The sequence below is a fragment of the Zootermopsis nevadensis genome, unplaced genomic scaffold (assembly GCF_977971745.1).
Source record: "Zootermopsis nevadensis isolate Lab colony 2312 unplaced genomic scaffold, Znev_1.0 Znev_ptg000002l, whole genome shotgun sequence".
In the NCBI taxonomy this organism is placed as follows: Eukaryota; Metazoa; Arthropoda; class Insecta; order Blattodea; family Termopsidae; genus Zootermopsis; species Zootermopsis nevadensis.
The window spans coordinates 10,637,255-10,660,724 of NW_028259134.1; the positions used below are offsets into that span (position 1 = coordinate 10,637,255).

The following is a 23,470-nucleotide window of genomic DNA, read 5'->3' on the forward strand; positions in this document are numbered from 1 at the left end:
TCACTATACTGACTGAGTTAGTGTACTAATATTTGCAATAAATGTATAGAGTCAGCGATTATCTACAGTTCAGTCTTACCAAATTGATGACGTATCGATTCTAGAACTGATCACAAACTCGAGCACAGATTATTAATAACATAATATGTAAGTGGCCCCCCTCTACCAAGTGCCAACAGCCTCTTTGGAGGGTGGAGGTTCAGGGCTCCCTCATGCCCTTAGGGTGAGAAATCACCCCTAAAGGCGAATGAACCAGATGGGTCATCGGCGTAGGATGCGGAAGGCAAGGGGAATCCACCGCATTAAAGATCCTCAGGATTTCCCAAGTATCAGTAGCTAAATACAGAGCTGCTGCCAACCAATCCTAGGATTGATTACAAAAGAAGATTATGTAAGCGGATGTGACGTCACTGTGCCCTAGCCACAGATGAGCATGTTCATGTTTGAATTATGTCATCTTGAGTTTTGAGTTGTAGAAGAGGAATGTAATGTGTAGAAGAAAATCTAAAGTGCGCTTAATACAAAGACCTGTTCTCATGACACACGTTATATAATTGTATTGAACAAGTAATTTTTCGGTTGGTGTCACCGTTACTGGCTATAAATCAGCAAGAAAATAATGGGTGGAGGAAATTTGGTGAGTTTAACCTAACTTATTTCCTCACATTTACTTGAATTCCTTGATATGTGACATACAGCAGTTGTTAGATATTTATTAGACTATTAGATTTTTTCCCTGTTTAAAATGTCTCCAATTAATCGCTCCACATTCATTTGCAAGTGGGTATTACACCAGCTTCTGTATGCAAGTAATATGGAATGGAGTCCAGGTATCTATTAAAATGAGGGTTTATTAAGTACCACATAACACGGCGTATACCTAGATCATTAAAAGTTCCGGTCAGAAGTCGAATAGCATATTTTCGAACTCTCACTTCTTCGTGTGATGCTGCAATATTTTTATCCTGCTTGACCCAGATATCTTTATTACTTGCAGTTGTTTCAATATTTTACAGCTTATTATTGACGTAAATACGTCTATACGGAAGGGTCATTCGGCAAACAAGTGAAAGGAAAACGTGTAAGATCCATATCAACAATGTGTTAATATGGATCGACAACAATGGTCAGCTTGCGTGCATTGTTATGTTACCTAGAAAACGTCATCTGTTTACTCGGCATTGTTGTTAATATTGTTGTAATTAAAGCTAATATATAAACTTCCTTTCCGTATAGACGTATTTACTTCAGATTCTCCAGAACCGTGGTTCCACTGTCAATTTGTTCTTAGTAGTAGTAGTAGTAGTAGTGGTGGTGGTGGTGATGGTGTTACTTCTTAAGTCAATCTGTCACAGTACTTTCCAATTTTACATGCAATATATATGAATGTTTATAATCAAACTTCATATAGTTCTAGCTTCAATATCTTAAGCTTATTTTTCAGAGATATGTTATATCCCAACTAAGGCAAATGGATATGTGGTGAGAACTGAAACAATTCATTCAAGAGTGTTACTTTGCAACCTGACCATTCAGTTTGTAGTTAGAGATGTAAGTTCCCCTACAGGCAATTAATACCAAAAACATCTGCTGTTTTTAGAACCTAAAGAAATCATGGCATCCATCAACAATGAGGAATATGGAGAAAGTATGGAAGGCAGAACAAAAACATGACCAAGAGAAGAAGAGAATAGCTGAACTGCAGCGTGAAATCAGAGAAGAGAAAGCAAGAGAAGATATTCAGAAATATGCACAAGATAAGGGTGTTGTAGAGTAAGTTGTAGTCTGTACAAGACATTTTGGAACAAGTGTATTCCTTAGGAGAGTGTAGTCAGGAAATAAAAATGTTGCAAGACCATCTAATAAATATGTAAATTATACAGCAGATTTTTAAGTAGCTATGTCTGCTTTCCTCAGAATTGTCAATGAATCTGAATGATTTTTTAAATCATTCAGATTCATTGCCATAATTTTATGGGTGATGAAATGACACTAGTGTTGGCCCAACTATACTATGGACAAACTACTAAGCTTTTATTATTTTTTATTGCTATATAATATTCATAGTGGCAGGAACCATGTAATGTTGTCTGATGAACTAAGCCTTTGTTCTTGAAGTCTGTAGTGAGTGCAGGCTTTGGATATCACAGTTTGTGTAGTATGTGGGGTTGTTAGTAAATGAACTTTCCTCTAATGCTCTTCAAAGTAGGATGTCCCAGTTCAGAGTTGTCATTTCATATAATTCTTAAGTATGTACAGAAAATTTAAAACCACAACTTAGCACAATATTTTGTATTATTACAGGAAAAAGGATAATATGAAACTGGACTGGATGTATAAAGGTCCAGGCGGTATGGTGGATAGGGAAGAGTATCTTCTGGGGCGTGCCATTGACAAATCTTTTGAGCAGATGCAACATGCAGAAAAGGCATCTACATCAAGAAACACTATTGAACTTGGTATGTAACAAGTAGAACAGTAGAATCGGTAATGATATATAACAGGTTAAACTACTCTATCCTCTTCTCCTATTTCTGAGCATATGTTTGTACATAAAAATGGCTGTAATGCAGTCATAGCACAACCATTTAAATGAGAAGCTTGTGTTGATGGTGTAGGAAGCTATTTGTGTTAACATCTTTGAGGATTGACACAGCATCCAGAAGTAGATTTTCCTAGCCTCATAAAGGAGGGATAGATCTGTCATCCAGACATTGCTTTGCACGAAGTTACCTGGCACTTATGTGTTCGTGTTAAAAAGGCAATAAGATGTACATTTCTGCAGCATAAAAGAAATATGAATCAGTGCAACATGAACTCCGCACTGGACAACCATCCACATAACAGTCTGAATAAATACTGACTGCACATGGATTTACCTTTATGCACTAAGGCATCACACTTGTGACAGCAGTACATTATTGGCTTATTTAGGTTATTAATGTTTTGTGTATATATTTTTTTGTATTAATACAATTTTCTTGTTTTAGATTGTCTTCCAAGTTCTATATTCTCTGTTGGTGAACAAGTGGATATGGCAAGAAAATTGCAAGAGGATCCATTGTATATTATCAAAAAGATAGAAATTGAGAGTCAAAGTCAGATTTTGAAGAATCCTGTAAAAATGAAACAGTTGCAAGAATTGGTGAGTATAAGTCTTGGTGTACCTACTGCATTTATGTTAGGAATGTCCCAGCATTTTGTAGGTGGATCTTTACATTTACTCCCACACACATTGTACTTGCTACCACCACCAACCACACTGCTTGATGTTTATGCACATTTTATGTGTCAGGTTACTGTTGTAAAATTCATTTTAAGTCTAAAACAAGAGCACATAGCATTTTATCCAAATTTTTAAGATAGCTGTTACCTTAATTATTATGTTGTACAACTGTATGAAAGTAAGAATAATAATTACTGGAGTGAAGAAATAATATATAAGATTCTGTTTTCCATGCATTGTGTTGAAGTTTGGAATTGACTAAAGCAGTCTGCGATAAGTTGAATTTAAATGGGTCAAAATCCCTGGTTAAATGTGTTTCATCCTAAAATGAATTCTTTGTCTGTACCTGTGGTTAATTTTGAAAAATAAAAAATACCTGCACTTTTGAAGTCTCTGTCTAGTGCATTGCATTTATGAAAGAATTTTTCTCTTACATAGGTTAAAGAAGAGAAGTCCAAGAAGACAAAAAAACATAAAAAAGATAACAGGAAAAAGAGTGAAAGAAAGAAGAACAGACATGACAGTGATTCACATGAAGATGCTGGGAAAGATCTTGATGCACTTCTGGCAGCCAAATACATGAAACTCAAAGAGAAGCTGTCTGATAATGATATTGCAAAGCTCAAAAGGAGTCTGAATGAAAGTGCAGACACTGATGCCCGTTACAGAAACAAAGCAGGTAACAAGCAGAAAGCAGTGTCTTACAGAAAAAGGAAACATGAATCAGGTTCTTCGGAGGAAGACAAGAATGACTGCCAACCTACCAGAATGTATGGTTTACAGGTATGTAACGTGAAGCTTTCTTAAAGAGTACTAAATAAAGCATTAGTTAAAGAGATGTCAGTGTAATGAAAACAGTTACTTCTAAAAGGTTTATGACTATTCATCTTGATTTAAATATCATTATTATGTGTTTCATTATAAATTACATTTCAGTTTTATAATAGTTCTCTTAGTAGTCATATTACCTGATGCCATATGATTTTCCTTCACTCTGTCTTGTTTCATGACAAGAGGAATGCCTGACTACCTACTCTAAAATACAAACATGGCAGATTAAATTGTAATTAAAACTAGCCTTCAAGCAGAGTGATAGCTCTTACAACATTTGAACTAAGGATTACAAGTTGTGTGAAGGTAAAGTATTTTTAGTGTCCAGGGGCAAGTCATAATATTCCTATCATACCTGTCAATCACATTTGTCCCCTTCATTTAAGTCTCCTTCTGACTGAACACAATGATTCTAGTAATCCTGACTGCTACACTTTCCCTTTCTAGAATGACTTTTCTTTCTATTTATTATTCAATTTAAGGAACATAAAAAATGACTATGGTAAATCTGATGATGGCTGGAGAACATGTAGCATATTATGCTTAATAAAAAATTCCTTTATGGTTATCACCAGTTCAGCTGCTTACTCATAACTTATACAAAGCGGTGACTTCCCAACAGCTGAAATGAAATAGGAAGTGTTGTCAGTAACATCTGTGATGTATTGTTCCTTTCATTTGTGTTATGTAAAATAAAATCAATCCGAGTGTTATTATGAACTCTTGTATTTTAATTTGGGAAGTTTGTGTGATAAGCAACTCGGTCACATATTATGAATGATGCCTCTCTATTACAGAGAACTGGATCTAGAGGTCATTCTGACAGAATAAATCATCATCATCATCATCATCAAATACTAGGAATTCAGCAAACAGGAGTTTCATCTCAGGCACAGTCTGCACCACCCAAGAAGGTATGGGTTAAACATGAGAGGCAGAAGCTCGGCAACAACGAAATAGAACAGAGAAGACAAGAAATGATGGACAATGCTAGATGGCGAGAAAAAGAAAGGGAAAAGAATATTGCAAGCTACAAAGCTCAAGATGAAAAAGAAAAGAAACAAAACAAAGAATATAAAGGAGACTTTCTCAGGTACAATCAGTTTTATGGTCTTTGATTTTATATTATACATAGGTTATAACTGTGGGAAGGAATACCATATAAATATTATATAAAATAATTATTTTTATTATTTCAGGAAACAACTCTCATATGCAGCTTCTCAGGGCTCCATTGAAGGTCGAATAAAGGCAAATATAAATAACATTCAACGCTCTGGAAGAGAGATGAATAAGAACTTTGCTCGGAGATGATATCATAAATTGCAGTTCCAGCTATATTCAGTTACCTTTCTATGGCATAGCCTTGCTAGCATGGTACAGGGACAGAAAACTTTTAATATTAAATTTCTTCACCAAATAAATCTGACACTGTATGTTACTGAGAAAAATGTATTATTGTATTTATATGATAGAAATGCATTTTGTAAAACTGATGCTCTGATACAAGACATTTTGCTTCCCTCTTTTCTTCCCTTCAATTTACAGCAACTAAATACCCATTATTGCATGGTCCTTGTCAGTTTGAATATAGCAGTTTTAAGTAATATATGAAGAAAAATAATTTGACAGTTTTATAGACACTCATTGTTCACATGGAGTGTGGCACTGTTGTGATTAATATCAGCTCACACTTTCATTGTCATGTAAAATGCCTTAATTTCTTCATTAGTTCCAAGGTGATCACAGAGAGTATTGTAATAAGTTTGCTGGCAGCAGATGGAGCAATCCGGCTGTAGTAAGGGCAGTATGGGCACTGGTATGAACCACACACTTCACATATGTTCAGAATATACAGCGGTGTAGAGTTGACTAGAATCATTACGAAGTTCTCTGGGGAAAAAGAGTCAGTATGGAATTTTTACTTCAATTCAACATAATTATAATAGCAGCAATTATGTGCTTTCTTAAACAAATTAACTCCACAGAAATAAAATGTCACCAAACTACAGTGAAAGTTGATTCCATGAATGTCAAAATAGTATTATATATTACAAGAAAGAATTTTGCATTCCAGTTTGAACTTTCTATGAAATATTTTTGTAATAACTTCATTATTATGAACTACTGTTTTATGAGTGTAGAAGTAATGATTAGAAGCCAAATTCTCTTGGCATTCATAAAAGACCAGTACATAAAAGTCTTCTGCAATTTGAAATTCTGCAGCATGAAATACAGGCAACTAATTTCATTCTATATCCACATTTATGTTGAAAATTCCAATATAATGATTTGTTTATATTAAAGGAATTTGTACAAAAGAGAAAGTATCTCACTATGAAGTTACATTATTCTTTAGGATATTTCTGACTTTTACAAAAATCTGCACTTGCAATGCACAATGAAAATCACATTCCATCACTGCAAATTAATGATTTCTTTTCTCCATACAATATGAAATTTGAAACAGGACTTTTGATGATCAAATTGATAAACCATGGAGAATATAAACTTTTCATACTTTACTTGTACTGTTTATATGCTCACTTTCTAGGTCTAGAAGATGTAAGACAGCATGAAATGATAAACAGCATCAAAATACGTACACACTTAAATTTGACACAAAATATGTAAAAGAGCCAATAAATTAAAGTCAGTACTTCACACTTTCTTGGTTTTACAAACAGCATACTAAAAGACACATAACTGAAATAAAAAGATGATCACGGAAATGGAATGGACCTTCACTAAGGAAAGAGAAATGAGTGACAGAAGGGATGCCCTGAATTTGAAAACTGAAGGTGGTAGTAGTAGTGGCAAAGAACCTGGGAAGAGAAGAAATGAGGATAATCTGTGATCAAACTCTTTCTAGCTGTAACAAGAATGAAATATATTCAAAGAAAATTATTCTTTAACTAAGTAACTCTTTCTTGAAAAGTTAATTCATGCTCTGCTGGGGAGAAGAAGAAGAAGAAAAACTGCAATTACATTCTTGCAACTGCAATCAAAAATATAAGTATAATTTTGTGTTCTCACAGTTGTATGAAACAAAAAAAAAAGTCACTAATTCCCCCCCCCCCCCTTAAGACAAGATTTTTCAGCAGGTGGAAAAATGGTTAAATTAGCCCACAAGAAATTATCTTAGTTGTGTAGAAACTGAGTGCATAGTGGCTGCCTTCCCTGTATCAAATAGTGAAGTACATACATCCTCAATTTTAAAGGGTTTTGACGACAGTAGTTTGCACTTAAAATTATTCATTATCAGGACTTTTCCCATCGTATGTTCTTTAAAACCATGACGTTTCGGAGGCTGGTTCTGTCTCCATCTTCAGGTAAGAGGTACCTACTCTGTTGTGTCCCTTAGATAGTGCTAGTCTTTGTCACTGGACAATATAAATCGTGCAGAACCAGCCTTCGAAATGTCGTGGTGTTAAAGAACAGACGATGGAAAAAGTCCCGATAATGAATAATTTTAAGTGTACACACATCCTGTTAATAACACTTTATGAAAACAAAGACATTAATAAATTTTAGAACATCGAACACTTTATAGAGCAATAATTTCTCAGGATCTAGAGCTTCTGATTGCATAATGCAAAATACATTGTTATGTCATGTTTATGATAGCTCTGTCCCAGATATGGATGATGGTCTTCTGAGTTGTTGAATTGTGTAGCTACATAGCGTAACAACGCAGAAGACCACCATCTACATTCAGATCACTGTGAAAATCTCAAATCCTATCCATAATGCTACATAAATATTCTTTTCTACCTTTTGCATGTGACTCGTACAGCTGAACTTGTCGATATAAAGACAGGTTTGCCACAGGATACCATCTCCTCACTGTGTGATTAAAACATGTCCAGTCCTGTGTGATCTGTTGGACAAAAGTCAGTCTCATTAACAAAACTTAATTCCAATTACCAGGACATATCATACTTTGAGGTAGTGTAGTTTCTTTAAGTTATGTCCTTTACTGTTTAATGCTACCTTAGTTTGTAGAATATACCTTCATTAAAATTAAATTATTTGGTTATTCCGTCAAATCACAATGTATTTAAAATAAGATAATTAAAATATCATTCTGTGTTCCATATCGAATAATCGATTTACAATTGGAACAGTTACAACATGTTTCGGTTTTATTAAACCATCATCAGGTGTAAAATTATATTAAATTTAAAACTCAATTACAATTATTCACAATTTTTCGTAGTGTAGTTTTTTGGAGGTTGTGTCCAGATATTTTCATATAATGGATCAACTTTATTGTTTGAAGTGATGCTTTTGATGTTTACATCGGTCTGTGAAGTAAATGATTCAAAGAAACATTAATGAATATGGATGAATATAGAAAACAATTAATTAAATAAATAATATTATAAGGAAAGTAAAATAAACATACCATTATTTTAATTATCTTATTTTAAATACATTGTGATTTGACGGAATAACCAAATAATTTAATTTTAATTTAATAAGTCACAATATGACGCAACTACACTATCTTATGAATATACCTTCAGTTGTGTAGATTTGGCAATAATGTAGAATCAGTCCAAGCTGCAGTTGCTGTGGCCATTGCGTTAGTGTAGCTGCCACCCAACAGATTTGTGTGCCTGCCATGTTATAACTATAAAGTGTCAGAATTTAAAAAGTATGAGTTTGCGATGGCCTCCAATAGCATAAGAGTTACACAAAATTTCTTTAAACCCAGTCAAGTGTATAAGAAAATTGGAACAGTGTACACACAGCCAACAGGGTGATCAGGTAAATACTCTCTTTCCTTAAGAAAGGAAAGTAGGTGAAAAATTTGTTCAATGCACAAAATATGATTGTGTGCATGCACGTATATATGTTTGATCTACAACATTTGGTAAGAGTTCCAATGAACCAGTGTGAGACATAATATACAACTGGTACATCAACCACATCCACCTCCAAAAAATTAGAAGAGAACCTGGTGAATTTTAGGAATCACTCACTGAAGTACAGCTGTCTGAAAAAACATGTTAGTTTGTATAGCTGTGTAATGTTAAGAAACTGATGGTCATTGTGGTTTTGCTTTTTACAATGACATTCTTTGTTATAAGCCCTAACCATTCTGTCATGGTTACATTTTAATTATAAATATGGCCTTGAAATTTATGTATTAATCTGATACGAGCTTGAAAAGTATTTCTCAAAAGTAGTGTCATCACATCCTTAGTGTATTATTTAATACATATCACCATACAATTAAAGAGGAAAACTTACTTGCTCGAAAAACCAAAATATTTTGCCTTCTTTTGTTTTTGCATCTCTTAGCTTTGGATGCAGCCTAGACTGTACAAGCCTTTCTGCTTCTGATTCAAGAATATTGTAGCCTGTTGGAAGTTCAACTTCAAGTACTGACAGACCACTCATAGGAGGATCCTCCAGGAGCCAACTGCATTAGAAAATTGAAAATCAAAACATAAGATAGAGAAAAATATCAACCCCTTCATTGCCATACCTGAAGCACGCTATGCATGCAAGGTATACAATGCAACCGTCCTTAAAGTTTTCAAACATTAAGTTATAACAATTACTGTAATTACTATTTAATATTCATGTGTAAAACATATTTCCCACCACCCCTGGTCACCAGAAGACACTTGAATGTAGCACTACAAAATGGCAGACACATCCACATACAGGGGATCAATCTAATTCACACTGACATATGCAGTTATTTTTCGTTATTGGTAAAGTTGATATAGTTAAGAAATAATAGAAATTACATGAACTCTGGTGCAAGTATCGGTAGGTATCATCCTTCCCTAGACTTAATTGGCAGTTAATCCAGTATATATTAAACAACAGAGCACATACTTTCCATACTTTTTAAAGTGTAACAGTCTTTTAAGAAAGGTATTTGAAAGTGACAGTGAATTAAAATACTAAGACTAAATCAAATACAGTACAGATCTCAACTAAACCACAAATATGGGCCATGGCTTTTGAATTTCCCTGGATACACAGTGAAATGAGCATAGCAAGGAAGGATGATACTATGAACCAAGAAGTATGTGCGTGAACTGGGTAGCTTCTGTTACAAATCTTATGGAGAAATAAAAGGTCTTCAATATCTGAATAAAAACTGACACTTTAAGGAGATATTTGTTCCTGGGAAATATATACAGGTTCTTGGGCATTGTAATTTTACTGAGTTGAACTCCATGCAAATATACAATATTTATCTGAATGGAAGATTATTTTATTTTTTTGTAGTGTTCTGTCTGATGACAGGTCCATATATTATGAACAGGATCCTTCCAACCTCTTCAGGTTGTCAGGGACCTGCTCATACATATATACATTCGTGGCAAAGATGATCAGAAGTGGTTTGCCATTGCCTTCTTCTGTGTGTGAGTGGAGTAATTGTTGGGATGCCACGGAGAAACCGGGGAAGCCCCCGGAGGAAAACTCCGTGATGCCTAGACCACGGCCTTGCCCAACACAAGTTATAAATTTGAGCACCACCGGGAATTGAACCCGGGACCCCAGGCTTACAAGGCTAGCGTTCTGACCACTAGACCACTGTGGCAGGGACGGAAGATTATTACAAATCTAAAATAACCCCCACTAAGAAACATATCTGGACAGAAAAACTTATTTTGTAAGTTAATTCCATACAGTTACCACAAACAAATGTGTCAGATTTCATGTTTTCATGGTGACGAGTGTGAAGATAGCTGTCTTCTAGGATGATGAGGCATATAGTTTGGTAGTTAGATGAGCACCCATCACCCTGATAATGGAAACAGTAAGCTCCTCTCAAACATCAGTCAATATCTACCAGACTATATGGTACATCTCAGAAGACATTTCAAATATTTGAAAACATGTTAAACAGTACATTTATGAGTCAGGTCTCTTCTTTGTAATAATCTTGAAGTCACTAGTTTTTATCCAGTGTTACTGATCAGTCCCACTCTCTTCACTATTATCAGCTTCAATGTCTTCTTTTCACATTTATTGTCATCATTCCCAAATTCATCACCCTTCCTATGGTATATCTTTGTGGGAATTTACCTCTTTCAGTTCATGGTTTCAGTGATAGCTCATGGCTCCTGACCTTGAAATATTTCTGCACCTCTTGCACAGCTCTCAGTTCATAGCTTCAATGATACTTTAGGCAAATACGTGGTATCTCATAGCTCCTTGTCTCTAACTTATTATGCTTATAGCGTAGGATAGAAATGTCATATAAAGCATGTTCCAAAAATGAGTACATTCCTCCTAAGGTATTGTAGGCATTTTCTGGAATCAAAAGTCCTTTCCAGTTTTGCTAATAATTTTTCATTGCGCAGATGTGAGGTTGTAAAGTTTGTCACATTTGATGGACTTGAGATGCAAAACAAACAACTGTTCTGTGTTACTTAGATTCTGTTGGATTAAAATAAAACCTTTCACAGAGTAAGTGCTCAAAATGGCTATCAGTGATTACTTAACACTATATGATGCATAAGGGATGCCTGCACCTATTCCAATATCCCTGGTGTTGTTCCTACGACTTGTGCTGCATCTTGCACTTGGTGACAAGGGGCATCCTGGTACTCATCTGTGTGGTGTACACAAGACTCTTGTAGTGTCTCCACATAAGGAAGTCCTCCAGATGTAGTACACGTCATATGTCCCACATATGACGTGTACTACATCCAGGGACATTGGAACATGTGTTGTCATCTCTTATGCAGCAAGCAGAGAGCTGCATGATGGCTGATGGCCTTACACTGAGCTTTACATTAGAGAAACCACTGTCACTGAATAAAACTATATCAGTAGCACTACCATGCACTATGTGCAATGTATGTTCAAACATAAGCACAGAGAGAGTTAAATGTAATTATTGGCTTACATTTTGTTCTCTTATATTAAACATGGTTAATGAAATCAAACTTACCGAAAACAGCTTTGAATAGTAATGTAAGATTTATTTCTGAATGTGGAATAAAATTCTTTTATTTCTAAGTTAAATGTCTCAGTTTTTGCAAACTCCTTGAATCCTTCATAATCAACACCAAAACTGATGTCCATCTGTACAACTGCCTGTCCGCTGCCTTTAGCGATTACATTTAAATGACCCCACACATTTGGAACCTGAAGAATTCAATAAGTAATGTCAAATTATTCACTTTAAATCAGTTTCCAAAATACATCAGTAATACTTATGTGGTAAACGTTTCCTTTCACATAAAGGTGCCCTACAACTTATACAGAGTGAAATGAAATTTGTACACAACCTCTCCATAGTGTAATTTCTTGTTAAAAAAATATATCGAAAATATACTATTGCGAGCTTGTGCATGATTTTTGTTTCATCCAGCTGTATGTGAGTATGATTCATTCATTATCAATCTTTAAATTTTTCATTTGGCACCACTTAACCTATGTAGTTACACAGCTTCATTAAATAAACCAAGAAATAACATATATGACAAAGATGGTCCACCATCTGGAATAAATGGCAGTAAAGTAACAATATGATATATCAGTATGACTTACGTCAAATATATGAATAGCGGTGAAGCTTGTATTGTCTATATGTACAGTTTTCCTGAAACCTGCAGTACTTGGGAGTTCCAGTGTGATGGACATGTCTGTAATGTCCTTCAGACGACCTCGGAAGGCATACTCAGTCAGAGCTTGTAATGCAATCACTGTATCCTGAAAGAATCAATCTCTCATGAGATAAAAATTATTTTTCTCTGAAAACATTTAATATATTAGGCATTCTTAGTCCATATATTTAAGTACTGGTAGGCCATAATCGGTTTTACCTTAAATTGCCTAATGGGAAGATTACACTTGGGAAAACTAGGCATAGATGGGAGGATGCTCAAGAATGCGGTCAACAGCAGGCTTTTGTGAAAAGCGTTGCACCTTTTGGGTTCCTTAAAAGCAAGGAATTTCTTATCTATCTGAGATTTTAAGGAAGAATCTGTAAGACGGAATTAGCAGTAATATTATAATATCTTTACAAAATCAAGGATAAACTTTAAACTCGTGTATATAATGGAAAAATGTATGGATTAAAATTACTTAAAACTTTCCAAATACTTGAACTCAAGTTGTATCTTAGCAAATTATTTCCATCTGTGATTTCAGGTTCTCATAGCAGCAAAAATGTTGACTCCAATCTTCTGGGTTGTAATGCAGAGAAGTTTTACAGGTGGTTATCAATGTTTCAGAAAAATGCTGGTAACAATCCACAAGATTAAAGGGTGCCACAACTCAGAAAACCACAATTGACAGTTTCATCACAGTGACAATTTCTGATGATCAACATAGCCACCATATTTTAATATAGGTGTGCCATACAGATACATTTTTATACATCGGAGCAGTTAGAAAAACTGTTTTGCAGTAAAGTATCTCTGACCTAACTTGCAAATGGCAAAGTAATGTTTCCAAGTTTCACACCCATACAAAATAACAACAATAAGTAATCATATAATAAATAACCACAACAATAACAAAATTATACTTACATATATTTTTTTGTAAATTAGACTATTTTTAAGTTGACAAAATAAACCAGTTAAGTATACAGTTCACTTCACAAAGCAACTCTTACATTGTACTTCCCCAAGCTCTCTATTTATTTACCTTTCATCAAATTTTCAATCTAGAATGAGGCATATTTTTCTATGAGGCTTCATTTAATGGTAAGTATTTAGGGAAAATTTAAGAAAACTGAATTCATGACATTTAAAGCTACAATCCAAAAATTCATATCACAAAATCTTATACTCTTTAACATTTCTATGTCTTCAAAATCAGCCAATATGCCCAGCTTTCCACAGTACTAACCGTTGTTGAGATGAAGGCGCTGCTACCCATTCTAACTGAAGTCAGCCATTTCACAATCTTTTCAGGAACAAAAGTGTCTGTGTCCCTTATAACGTACACCATAAGAGCATATGATGTGGCTTCCACTGCCAAGGAGACATCTGTCTCATAGTCTCGAGGAGAAATGAAAGGCCTCTGATTCTCATATCGAATTCTGTTTGCGGGCACTGGCACTCTAGACCAATATGGCAGACCATCTGTAACATTATTATTGGCCAATCTACACATTCATACTTCCAAGTTACTTAACTAATCTGTAATTGATAATGTTCATGACTAGAATTTGCTGGAGGCCAGTTACAATGAACTAATTATTTCATACTCTTTTACTACACAGATGTGGGCAAATCATGGTTTTTAGAGTAGGACACAACAGATTTAAATACCAACTTTCTAACAACAGCAACCAATAAAAATATGTTTCATCATCATCATCATCATCATCATCATCATCATTGGCTCTACAGCCCTGTGTGGGCCTTGGCCTTCTTCAAATCTTCTTCCATTCTTTCTCATTCACAGACAATCTGTTTGCCAGTCTGCTGTGAATGAGTCCATCCATCACTTGCTTCATCTGATTTCATAACAAGTTGCTTTTTACAGGGTAGAATTGTCAGCCCCACGCCCAAACCCCAACCTAGAGGACCAGACCTCTGTATTTACAGCCCCCAGAGGTAGGGTGGCCCAGCTATACCCCCAGGCACTGAGTAGCTTGTACCTCAGGGGTGCCAGTCCCCATACCCACTGATGGGTCCCTGAGGGGAAAAATATGTTTCACATTAAAGAATTAACAGAATAAAATTAGTATTTCTGGTTTTTATATTCTTGCAGTCTCCATTAATTTTTCAAAACATTGAAGATTAAGATGCACATAAAACAACCATTTTATCAGTAATTTTGTTTGTGATCTCTTACAGGGCAGAATGCAAAAACAGTTAAAAATACAGGGCTGAAAAAATAATTTGTATAAAGGAGTTTCATTGTATGGGGAATGGACAATTGCATAACAAGAAACTTACTTACAGGAATCTTTAGGACAGTTAGATCAAGGTTCTGACATACAGCTCAATGGGTAAACAAGAAATGTGTACAGGGCTTTAGTTGGAAAACATCCAGAAAATATCAGATTATAGCATCAAAATGACTGGGTCTTCTAAAAGTAGGTAATGAAAAGTCACATTGGGTGAAACTTGTTCTGGATCATGTCCAATTGACAGTGTGTGGTATGGGTGGTATCTTTGTAAGAGAGTTAATTAGCTTGTTGCTAGTCTTCTTTAATTTATAATTCCACTTCATTATTCCCTTGTATGATGGAATTTTATAACCATAAAGCATGTAACTGGTGACATATCAAAATTACAGTGATGTAAATTCTGCTGATCAAAGCACACACATAACTCACAAATTCAGTAGTATGCATTGATTTCTAATATATGCATCATCAATGAGTGTGTTGAAAATATGATTACTTGTTCTTTATTCTCACATATTCTTAAAAATACAGTAATGAAATAAGGAGCTAAATATTTCATTTATCAGCTGAATTTAATATTCTATATAAAGGAAAGATAGGGAGGCAAAAGCCCACCTCGGGCTTTAGCACTGAGGAGGACGAAGAAGAAGAATATAAAGGAAAGGTGAATTGAAGCTGGCTGTCTTCTGGGATGTTGTGCCATGTAGTCCAGTAGAAGTTTACTGACGTTTCATTGGTCCTTGCCACCTCCATCATCAGGGCAATGAGTAAGCAGCACATGTGGAAATGGTTAGATTGACCACAAGTCTTCTAAACCTCACACTGTTCCCACATACACACAGCTTACTCAATGTCCTGATGATGGAGGCAGCAAGGACCTCTGAAATGTCAGCAAACTTCTACCAAACTCCATGGCCTAACAACCTAAAACACAGACATCTTCAGACTTACCACTATTAATACCTCCAATCTACTAAAAGGTGAATTGTAAAAACTGTTTGGTATGGTAAAAATTGACAGCCATCTATGTGGACTCTAAGTTCACATTACCAGAAGTAAAGAATTAGATATAACACAATATTGCAAGAATTTATAGAGTACAAAACTAAGAAAATGTATGGAATGGTTCATTACTGTAAGTAAATAAATTATGCTGTGTAACTACAAAAGTTTGTGATCTTCCTATTTTACTTTGAAATTCCAGTACTTCAGTGCAATTATCAAATCAAACATAACCCCACATGCAACACAAATGATATCACAGGAAATCTGATTCACTGTAATTCATTTCCTCATCCCTCCAACATGGCAGGTGGTATGATATCTAAGGCCCTACAGAGAAATCAGCCTTTGTTCTACTCTAATTTTAAAGCCTGGTAATATTATATGGATGCTGTAGAACTTATGTAGGCTATTCATCATAAATTGTTTTTTTGGACTGATATTCAAGCAGCCCATAACCAGAGATTCAATCATCATACTGTTATTAATGATTACATCAATCTCCAAAGGTGATTAATTGGTACAAATTAGTTGTTGCTTTAGCACTGAGGAGGACGAAGAAGAAGAATATAAAGGAAAGGTGAATTGAAGCTGGCTGTCTTCTGGGATGTTGTGCCATGTAGTCCAGTAGAAGTTTACTGACGTTTCATTGGTCCTTGCCACCTCCATCATCAGGGCAATGAGTAAGCAGCACATGTGGAAATGGTTAGATTGACCACAAGTCTTCTAAACCTCACACTGTTCCCACATACACACAGCTTACTCAATGTCCTGATGATGGAGGCAGCAAGGACCTCTGAAATGTCAGCAAACTTCTACCAAACTCCATGGCCTAACAACCTAAAACACAGACATCTTCAGACTTACCACTATTAATACCTCCAATCTACTAAAAGGTGAATTGTAAAAACTGTTTGGTATGGTAAAAATTGACAGCCATCTATGTGGACTCTAAGTTCACATTACCAGAAGTAAAGAATTAGATATAACACAATATTGCAAGAATTTATAGAGTACAAAACTAAGAAAATGTATGGAATGGTTCATTACTGTAAGTAAATAAATTATGCTGTGTAACTACAAAAGTTTGTGATCTTCCTATTTTACTTTGAAATTCCAGTACTTCAGTGCAATTATCAAATCAAACATAACCCCACATGCAACACAAATGATATCACAGGAAATCTGATTCACTGTAATTCATTTCCTCATCCCTCCAACATGGCAGGTGGTATGATATCTAAGGCCCTACAGAGAAATCAGCCTTTGTTCTACTCTAATTTTAAAGCCTGGTAATATTATATGGATGCTGTAGAACTTATGTAGGCTATTCATCATAAATTGTTTTTTTGGACTGATATTCAAGCAGCCCATAACCAGAGATTCAATCATCATACTGTTATTAATGATTACATCAATCTCCAAAGGTGATTAATTGGTACAAATTAGTTGTTATAATACTGTTTAGACTTCTTGTTCATACTGCATGTGCATGCTTTGGGTTTAAATTTGTACTGATTTTCTGTTATATTATATATTTATTTTAAAAGTTTATGTGTGGCTTGACTTTGTATTCATTATTTTTTTTTTACATTTTCTTCTTTATGTGGAAGATTAGTTAACCTTATAGGAACATAAAGTTACCAAAAATGGTAAAAATCTAGCTGAATGCTGGAGAGACCTGATTCATGTTTTGGTTACAACTACACTCCATCATACCTGCAACTTCCAGCTTTTTAGAGTGCAGAAGATTAAAGGCAAATTCCTTTTCAGTACTGTCACATAATGTAAGTGCATAAGTTGTGATAGCAATTTCATATGGATCAGTCAATGAAGACAATTGGTGTTCCAGGTACCTAGAACACAGAACACATGCCTCACTTAACAACTAATTTTGTTTTATAACCAAGCGACTTAATTTAAACGAAGTTATGGTACCAACCTGACAGCCTTAATACTTGCTTTGGCAGCCTCAGTTCGAATGCTTCCCTGCAACATCTGTGTCACTTCATGTATTGTAATTAGAATATGAGCAGTCAATGTAATGTTGTGATATTGTACTGAATTATTAAACCTGGTGGCAAACTGAAACAATGGAATGTTGTAATAATGTTCCATGAAGATTTGAAAGTTATATAAAATAATGTGTGCCAGAAATGTTTCACAAAAAACTGATAACTAATTTTAAAGAAAATGTATATACCATTATCTCTCTCCAAAACTGTATTTTCAATGCCAGCTGCACCAATGGATGATAAAAACTTTATAAAATAGTGAAAACCATGGCAATGGATATTGGAATCATTACTTTCCATTGAATGAATTCTTGTTGCAGGTCTTCAGCGTTTTAAAATGCTATTTCAACTGCTAAAGTATCAGACAGGATGACATACTGATTATGTATGTTGAACTTGAAATTAACCTAGCTGTCTTGTCCTGTTCCAAGGTAGGCTACTGTTTTAGAATTTGCCTTGAGGAACTCAGAAAAGCCATGAAATCTTAATCTGGATAGCATCTGCCTTGGGCAGATATGTTACTGACTGAAATGTTACACAAATAAAGAAATACATCCTTTTATCACAGATGAAAGATTTGATTCACGTGCTCATCAATGTACTCTCTCTTATTGTCTGGATAAGGAGTATCATTCTAAAATGTTAAGAACAGATCTGATACAGATTCAGTTCATAGAGTTTACTGTATTTCAGAGTAGATTTAGGGCATAATCTGATTCCTTCTTGGTCTCATTTAGTGCTTACATACTGGTCTCCCACATTTTTAGCTCACTTTATTTAAGCAAGTTATATTTCAAATGCATAGGTTTAACAGCACCAACAGTTTCAAATTAAAAATGTGACATGTGGGTCCACTGAAACTGTAAGGCATGAAATATAACATAGTAGAACAGAGACATGTGAACTCAACTTTCATCAAACTCAAGTTTCCAATTAAAGAAACATCTCTACATTTTCATAACTAAAGAGAATAAAGATAAAAAAACATGTATAAATATATTATCTCTCTCTTGATTTTCTTCATTGTACATTACCTGGTATAGTAGGATAAAGAAACCGTTCAATTCAATAGTTTAAAAACAAAAGTAAAATTAGATTTCTGAAAGTAATTGTTCAGTCAGTATGTAAAGATATATTTCACAACCAAAAAACAAATTCAATATTAAGTACCTTATGAACTGGGATTAAAGAAAGTGACAAGGATATACAAAGAGAATGCAGCAAAAATAATATATAAAATTAAAAATAGAGGAACTAGGTAACATAAGTAGGATTTGAGGTTCTTACAGTAGTGAGCATGAAGATAGCTGTCCTCAGGGTTGTAGCATCATGAAGTCTGGTAGAAGTTTACTGACGATTCAGGACTCATTGCAGTGATGATGGAGGCAGCAAGGACCTCTGAAACATTGGTATACTTCAACCAGACTACATAGTACTACAGCCCAGAAGACAGCCATCTCAGTAATAAAATGAGTATTTACAACAACAAAACAGGGGTGGGGGGGGGGGGGGGGGGGAAAGGTATGGTTGATAAGAAGCAAGTTTAAATTAAATAGAAGGGCAGTTAATGAGAATGGAAAAATATAAAGGCTAGCTGAAAATTACAAGGAAAATATTATGCTACATAATATCATGCAAAAGAAGAAATTATATATACATAAAATAAATCATCAAAACAGCCATTTTCTGGGTCATAGCACCATGCAGTCTGGTAGAAATTTATCCATAACCTCTGAAACATTCGTAAACTTCTACCAGACTACACAGAGCTACAGCTCAGAAGACAGCAATCTACATACTCACCACTGTGAGCTCAAATCCCTCAAAATAAATCATGTTTAATTTCTCACAGTATAGTTATGCTTATCACTTTAAATTATTAATGTTTAAAGGTAATCTTTTTCTTGGTGTCAAGGCAGCCAAGTATCACGTTAACCATTCATGTCAATCCAGCACTGATGTTAATAATGTGTGGAGCTTTACATCTTACACCTGTATACACAACATTATAGCACTGGGTTCCCACATCAGCTAAAATACCATGCAGCAAAGCAACATACCTTGTGCTGCATCTTTGTATCTAATGGATTCTGATACCATGCTGTTTCTGCAAAGCTTCCCAACTCTGTTTGGAACTGCAGAATCCATTCAATACTTCTTGTAAAAATCTGTGGTTCAACATAAAATAAATTTTCCCAGTCTTGAAAGGAAGCATGTTTAAAAATTCGGATAACCCATGATGTGAGCCTGCAATAAAAATTAATTTTCTGTAAAAGAGAATACTTACATAAACAAACAGGCTCACATATCATTTCCACTTTATTTGAACAGAGGATGAACTGATGAGGGGTAGGAGGAATGTGGTGATGGTGGTACTAGCAGTATTGTCTTACTGTGGTAAATAAGGAAAATAATAAAATACAGACACCACTGTAACATTAATCAAGAATGACATGCCATGGGAGAGAGTGACTGTTGACTGTTCATATGGAGGTAGCCTCATATTCATGTGGAGGAATTGAGAAGAACCATGAGAAACCTAAATCAGGATATTTAGTCTCTAACTATGATTTTAAATGGTTATCTCCTGAATGTGAATTAGATATACTACTGCCACAACAACCCATTTGGTCTAACAGTATCACTAAAAGACAACTAATTTTTGTTGATGGAACGTGCAACAAATTAAATGCAATTTATTAGATTGTTTGGGGTACTAGCAAAGAATCTTCACCATTCATGTCATAACTAACTCCATGAAGCAGAGCTCTTCTTCAAAAACTAAGCTACTTAGCCCTTTGTGGGACTCAAAGATACATTACAGTGTTCACAAGAGCTAATCACTGGTCCCTATCCTAAGCCAAATTAAAATAGTCCACTTCCTCATGCCTGTTTTATTAAGACCCATTTTAATATTATCCTCCCATATAAGCCTAAGTCCCTCAAGTGGTTTCTTCCAAAGTCTGAAGTCCAGTGTAACATTTTGTTTACATGCTGGTCTTTTTACAGTTGAAGTTGTTAGTTCCCTGTACAACCACTATACTGGAGGACAGTCTTTTGTCGGCTGTCTGCACTGCATATTTAATAGATTTTCTGGTACCCTCCACATGTAGGCTCCATCTCCTTCATTTGCAATCTGAGGGCATGGGCATGTCAAGCTGTGGTCACACAGGACCCACTTAACACAGATTAATTTAGGGATAACCATTTCACAGAGTTTATTTTTAACTCTCAAATCAAAAAGTCCACAGACTCATTCCTATGACAACTTGGCAGAAACAAGTCAGAAACCTAAAGGAACAAGAAGAGCAACATTGTGTCCCCTATTGTCTAACACTGTTTGGAAGACTACTGTTGGAACATCTCTGTTATTCCATTTTAAAAATTACTGAAATTCAAATTGTATGCATATCAGAATTTCTCTTCATCATTCATGAAATCTGAGAACATCACTTCAATAATTTACTTGTTTACAAACTTCCCATAAAGATTTATGATGCTCAAGCCATGAGTATTCTGTAACTGGCCACTGAGAAAAAAATATTTTCCTTTCTAAGCCTTGTGTACAGTTATAACTGCAGAAGTTTATAATATTCATTCACACAGAATTCATACTGGGACCAGCTGGTTCCTTTCTGCTACTTTTAATAATTTATTTATATCCACAAATAGTGACTGAAAATATTTATGAATAGAAATAAAAGAAATCTAAAATACAATATAAATTAGGAATACAAAACAACATTCAATCATAACACAGTGTACAGCACCAACTGTGATGGTTTCTTGTAGTCCAGGAACTAAGAATTCTCAAGTGCAGAGGATAAAGAAGTACATTAAAGACAATACCCCCAAAAGCATAAATATTTATCAATGTGTTTCATTAAATATACACCAATATCAAAATAGTTTTAGAATTAAATTACAGATCTAAAATGAGATAAACAGTTTTATTTCACAAATGATTATTTTGTACAATGAGCCATTTTTATAAATTTAATCAAATTCATCGTAAGTTTCATATCAAGTAGGGCCTTGTTATGGATCACAAATCTGCCTCGAAACATTCCCCATTATAAAACTTCATCAAAATATATTAAGTACTTTTGGAGGTTAAATGTGCAGATAGCAGGCAGTCAGACAGATACAGAGAGACATTATTCTGCATTATCTATTCATACAAGGAGGTACAAAAGCCAACACAGTAAACAATATAGCATTTCATTTATTTATCTAGAAAGTTAATAAGCTTACCAGACACTTGGTTGCGAAGTGTCCCAATTCTTAAACCAGCCTTTCTTATCAAATCGTTTCATTACTTGAGCAAATATCACATTCACCTCTTCAAGCACCTGTTTTGAAATATCCCATTTCAACTGATTCGTGAGGCGGAGATAGTGAAGGGTCCATATATTAACTGCAAGTTCAAATATTCTTCCATCTGTACCCTTAAGTTCTCTCCTTAACACAACTCCAGCTGTGAGAGGCACTGCAGGAAAAGCTGGTCCTATTATGTCACCTATGCATAATATAATAATGTTGTATCAGCTATGGAGACCATACAGAGTTAAACGAAAAGTGATACAACAATTGTAAGTGATGAGTTAGGAGAAACTTGAAGAGTTGTAGCCTAGTTAACATTTGTCATACAGAATTTAAATCCACATGTTACAGGGCTGTTGGCCAGACTTTAGCTTCAGGGTTAACAGTTTAGTGGTGTGCTGCACAGATAGCTGGATCACACATAAAGTGCATTACATGGATGATAAAGGTTAAAGATACTAACCAGCCATTATGAGCAAGTACTTTTTGATTTTCCAAGGATTTTCATGGTGAGAGGAAATTGTTTAGAAACATGAGATTATCCAGTACAGAAACATGCAACCAACTAAGGAAATATATTGCATGAAGTCCTGTTTCTTAAGATGATTTTTAGCAGGAATACATTATAATATCAGTAAAATCAATAGAACCAACAAAAACTGCATAAATTACAGTTAAAATTTTTCAAATAATATAAATTTGTGATTTCATTATATTTTATAAACACTATTAGATAACAGAATAATACGGGTTAACAGATGGTTATACATATAAAAAATATATATGGCAATGAATTATTGTTACTTTCGGTCTTTATTAAATAATATTTCTATGCATCCTATTTAAATTTTAGACAAGAATTTTTGACCACTTACCAGTAACTGTAATGTAACCACTAGTGCTTCCATAAACATAGCGTCTCCATGACTGGTATGGAATTATGGGGGATTCCTCCACATATATATCCAGATACTGCAGAACAAGTGCTTTATTTTTTAAATCCAAATACACTGCAGTGTGTTTATTTATCATTGCACCTTCACCCTTGAAACATAAAATCATTTTCTAAATACAACACTCATTAGTCAGCCTAAACAGATTATATTTGTCAATTTGTAATTATTTGTAACATTCTATAAATAAATAGCAAGTACTGATCTCTGATTCTGAATCATCCCCAATATCTGAAAATACTGAAACAAGATAAAGGAATAGCAATTC

The 23,470-nt window shown here is 34.7% G+C and overlaps 2 protein-coding genes across 7 annotated transcripts in view; one reads left to right on the plus strand and one right to left on the minus strand.

Moving 5' to 3' along the window:
- The first annotated feature begins 174 nt into the window (after window positions 1-174).
- LOC110833692 (pre-mRNA-splicing factor CWC25 homolog) lies at window positions 175-5,553 on the plus strand. 2 transcript variants are annotated; one of them, XM_022072065.2, is made up of 7 exons: window positions 175-637; window positions 1,601-1,773; window positions 2,305-2,459; window positions 2,991-3,145; window positions 3,665-4,009; window positions 4,855-5,150; window positions 5,257-5,553. In XM_022072065.2, the coding sequence occupies exons 1-7, from the start codon at window positions 620-622 to the stop codon at window positions 5,369-5,371; spliced, it is 1,257 nt and encodes a 418-aa protein (XP_021927757.2). In that variant the 5' UTR covers window positions 175-619; the 3' UTR covers window positions 5,372-5,553. The 2 variants fall into 2 exon arrangements, with proteins under 2 accessions (XP_021927757.2, XP_021927759.2); XM_022072067.2 differs by lacking the exon at window positions 175-637 and adding an exon at window positions 1,289-1,482.
- LOC110833691 (CD109 antigen) overlaps window positions 5,496-23,470 on the minus strand; it is a 41,242-nt gene continuing 23,267 nt past the window's right edge. For 3 of the 5 annotated variants that reach the window (XM_087355221.1, XM_022072063.2, XM_022072064.1), the window contains 11 exons: window positions 23,125-23,293; window positions 22,181-22,445; window positions 19,987-20,173; window positions 17,854-17,996; window positions 17,631-17,767; window positions 13,898-14,133; window positions 12,590-12,751; window positions 11,988-12,184; window positions 9,317-9,488; window positions 7,832-7,937; window positions 5,496-5,950 (listed from right to left, as the gene is read on the minus strand). In XM_087355221.1, the coding sequence (XP_087211347.1) occupies window positions 5,760-5,950; window positions 7,832-7,937; window positions 9,317-9,488; window positions 11,988-12,184; window positions 12,590-12,751; window positions 13,898-14,133; window positions 17,631-17,767; window positions 17,854-17,996; window positions 19,987-20,173; window positions 22,181-22,445; window positions 23,125-23,293 (1,965 nt within the window). In that variant the 3' untranslated portion in view covers window positions 5,496-5,759. Of the gene's footprint in view, window positions 5,951-7,831; window positions 7,938-8,580; window positions 8,694-9,316; window positions 9,489-11,987; window positions 12,185-12,589; window positions 12,752-13,897; window positions 14,134-17,630; window positions 17,768-17,853; window positions 17,997-19,986; window positions 20,174-22,180; window positions 22,446-23,124; window positions 23,294-23,470 lie in introns of those variants that run through there. The other 2 variants (XM_087355218.1, XR_002544281.2) reach the window with 2 other exon arrangements.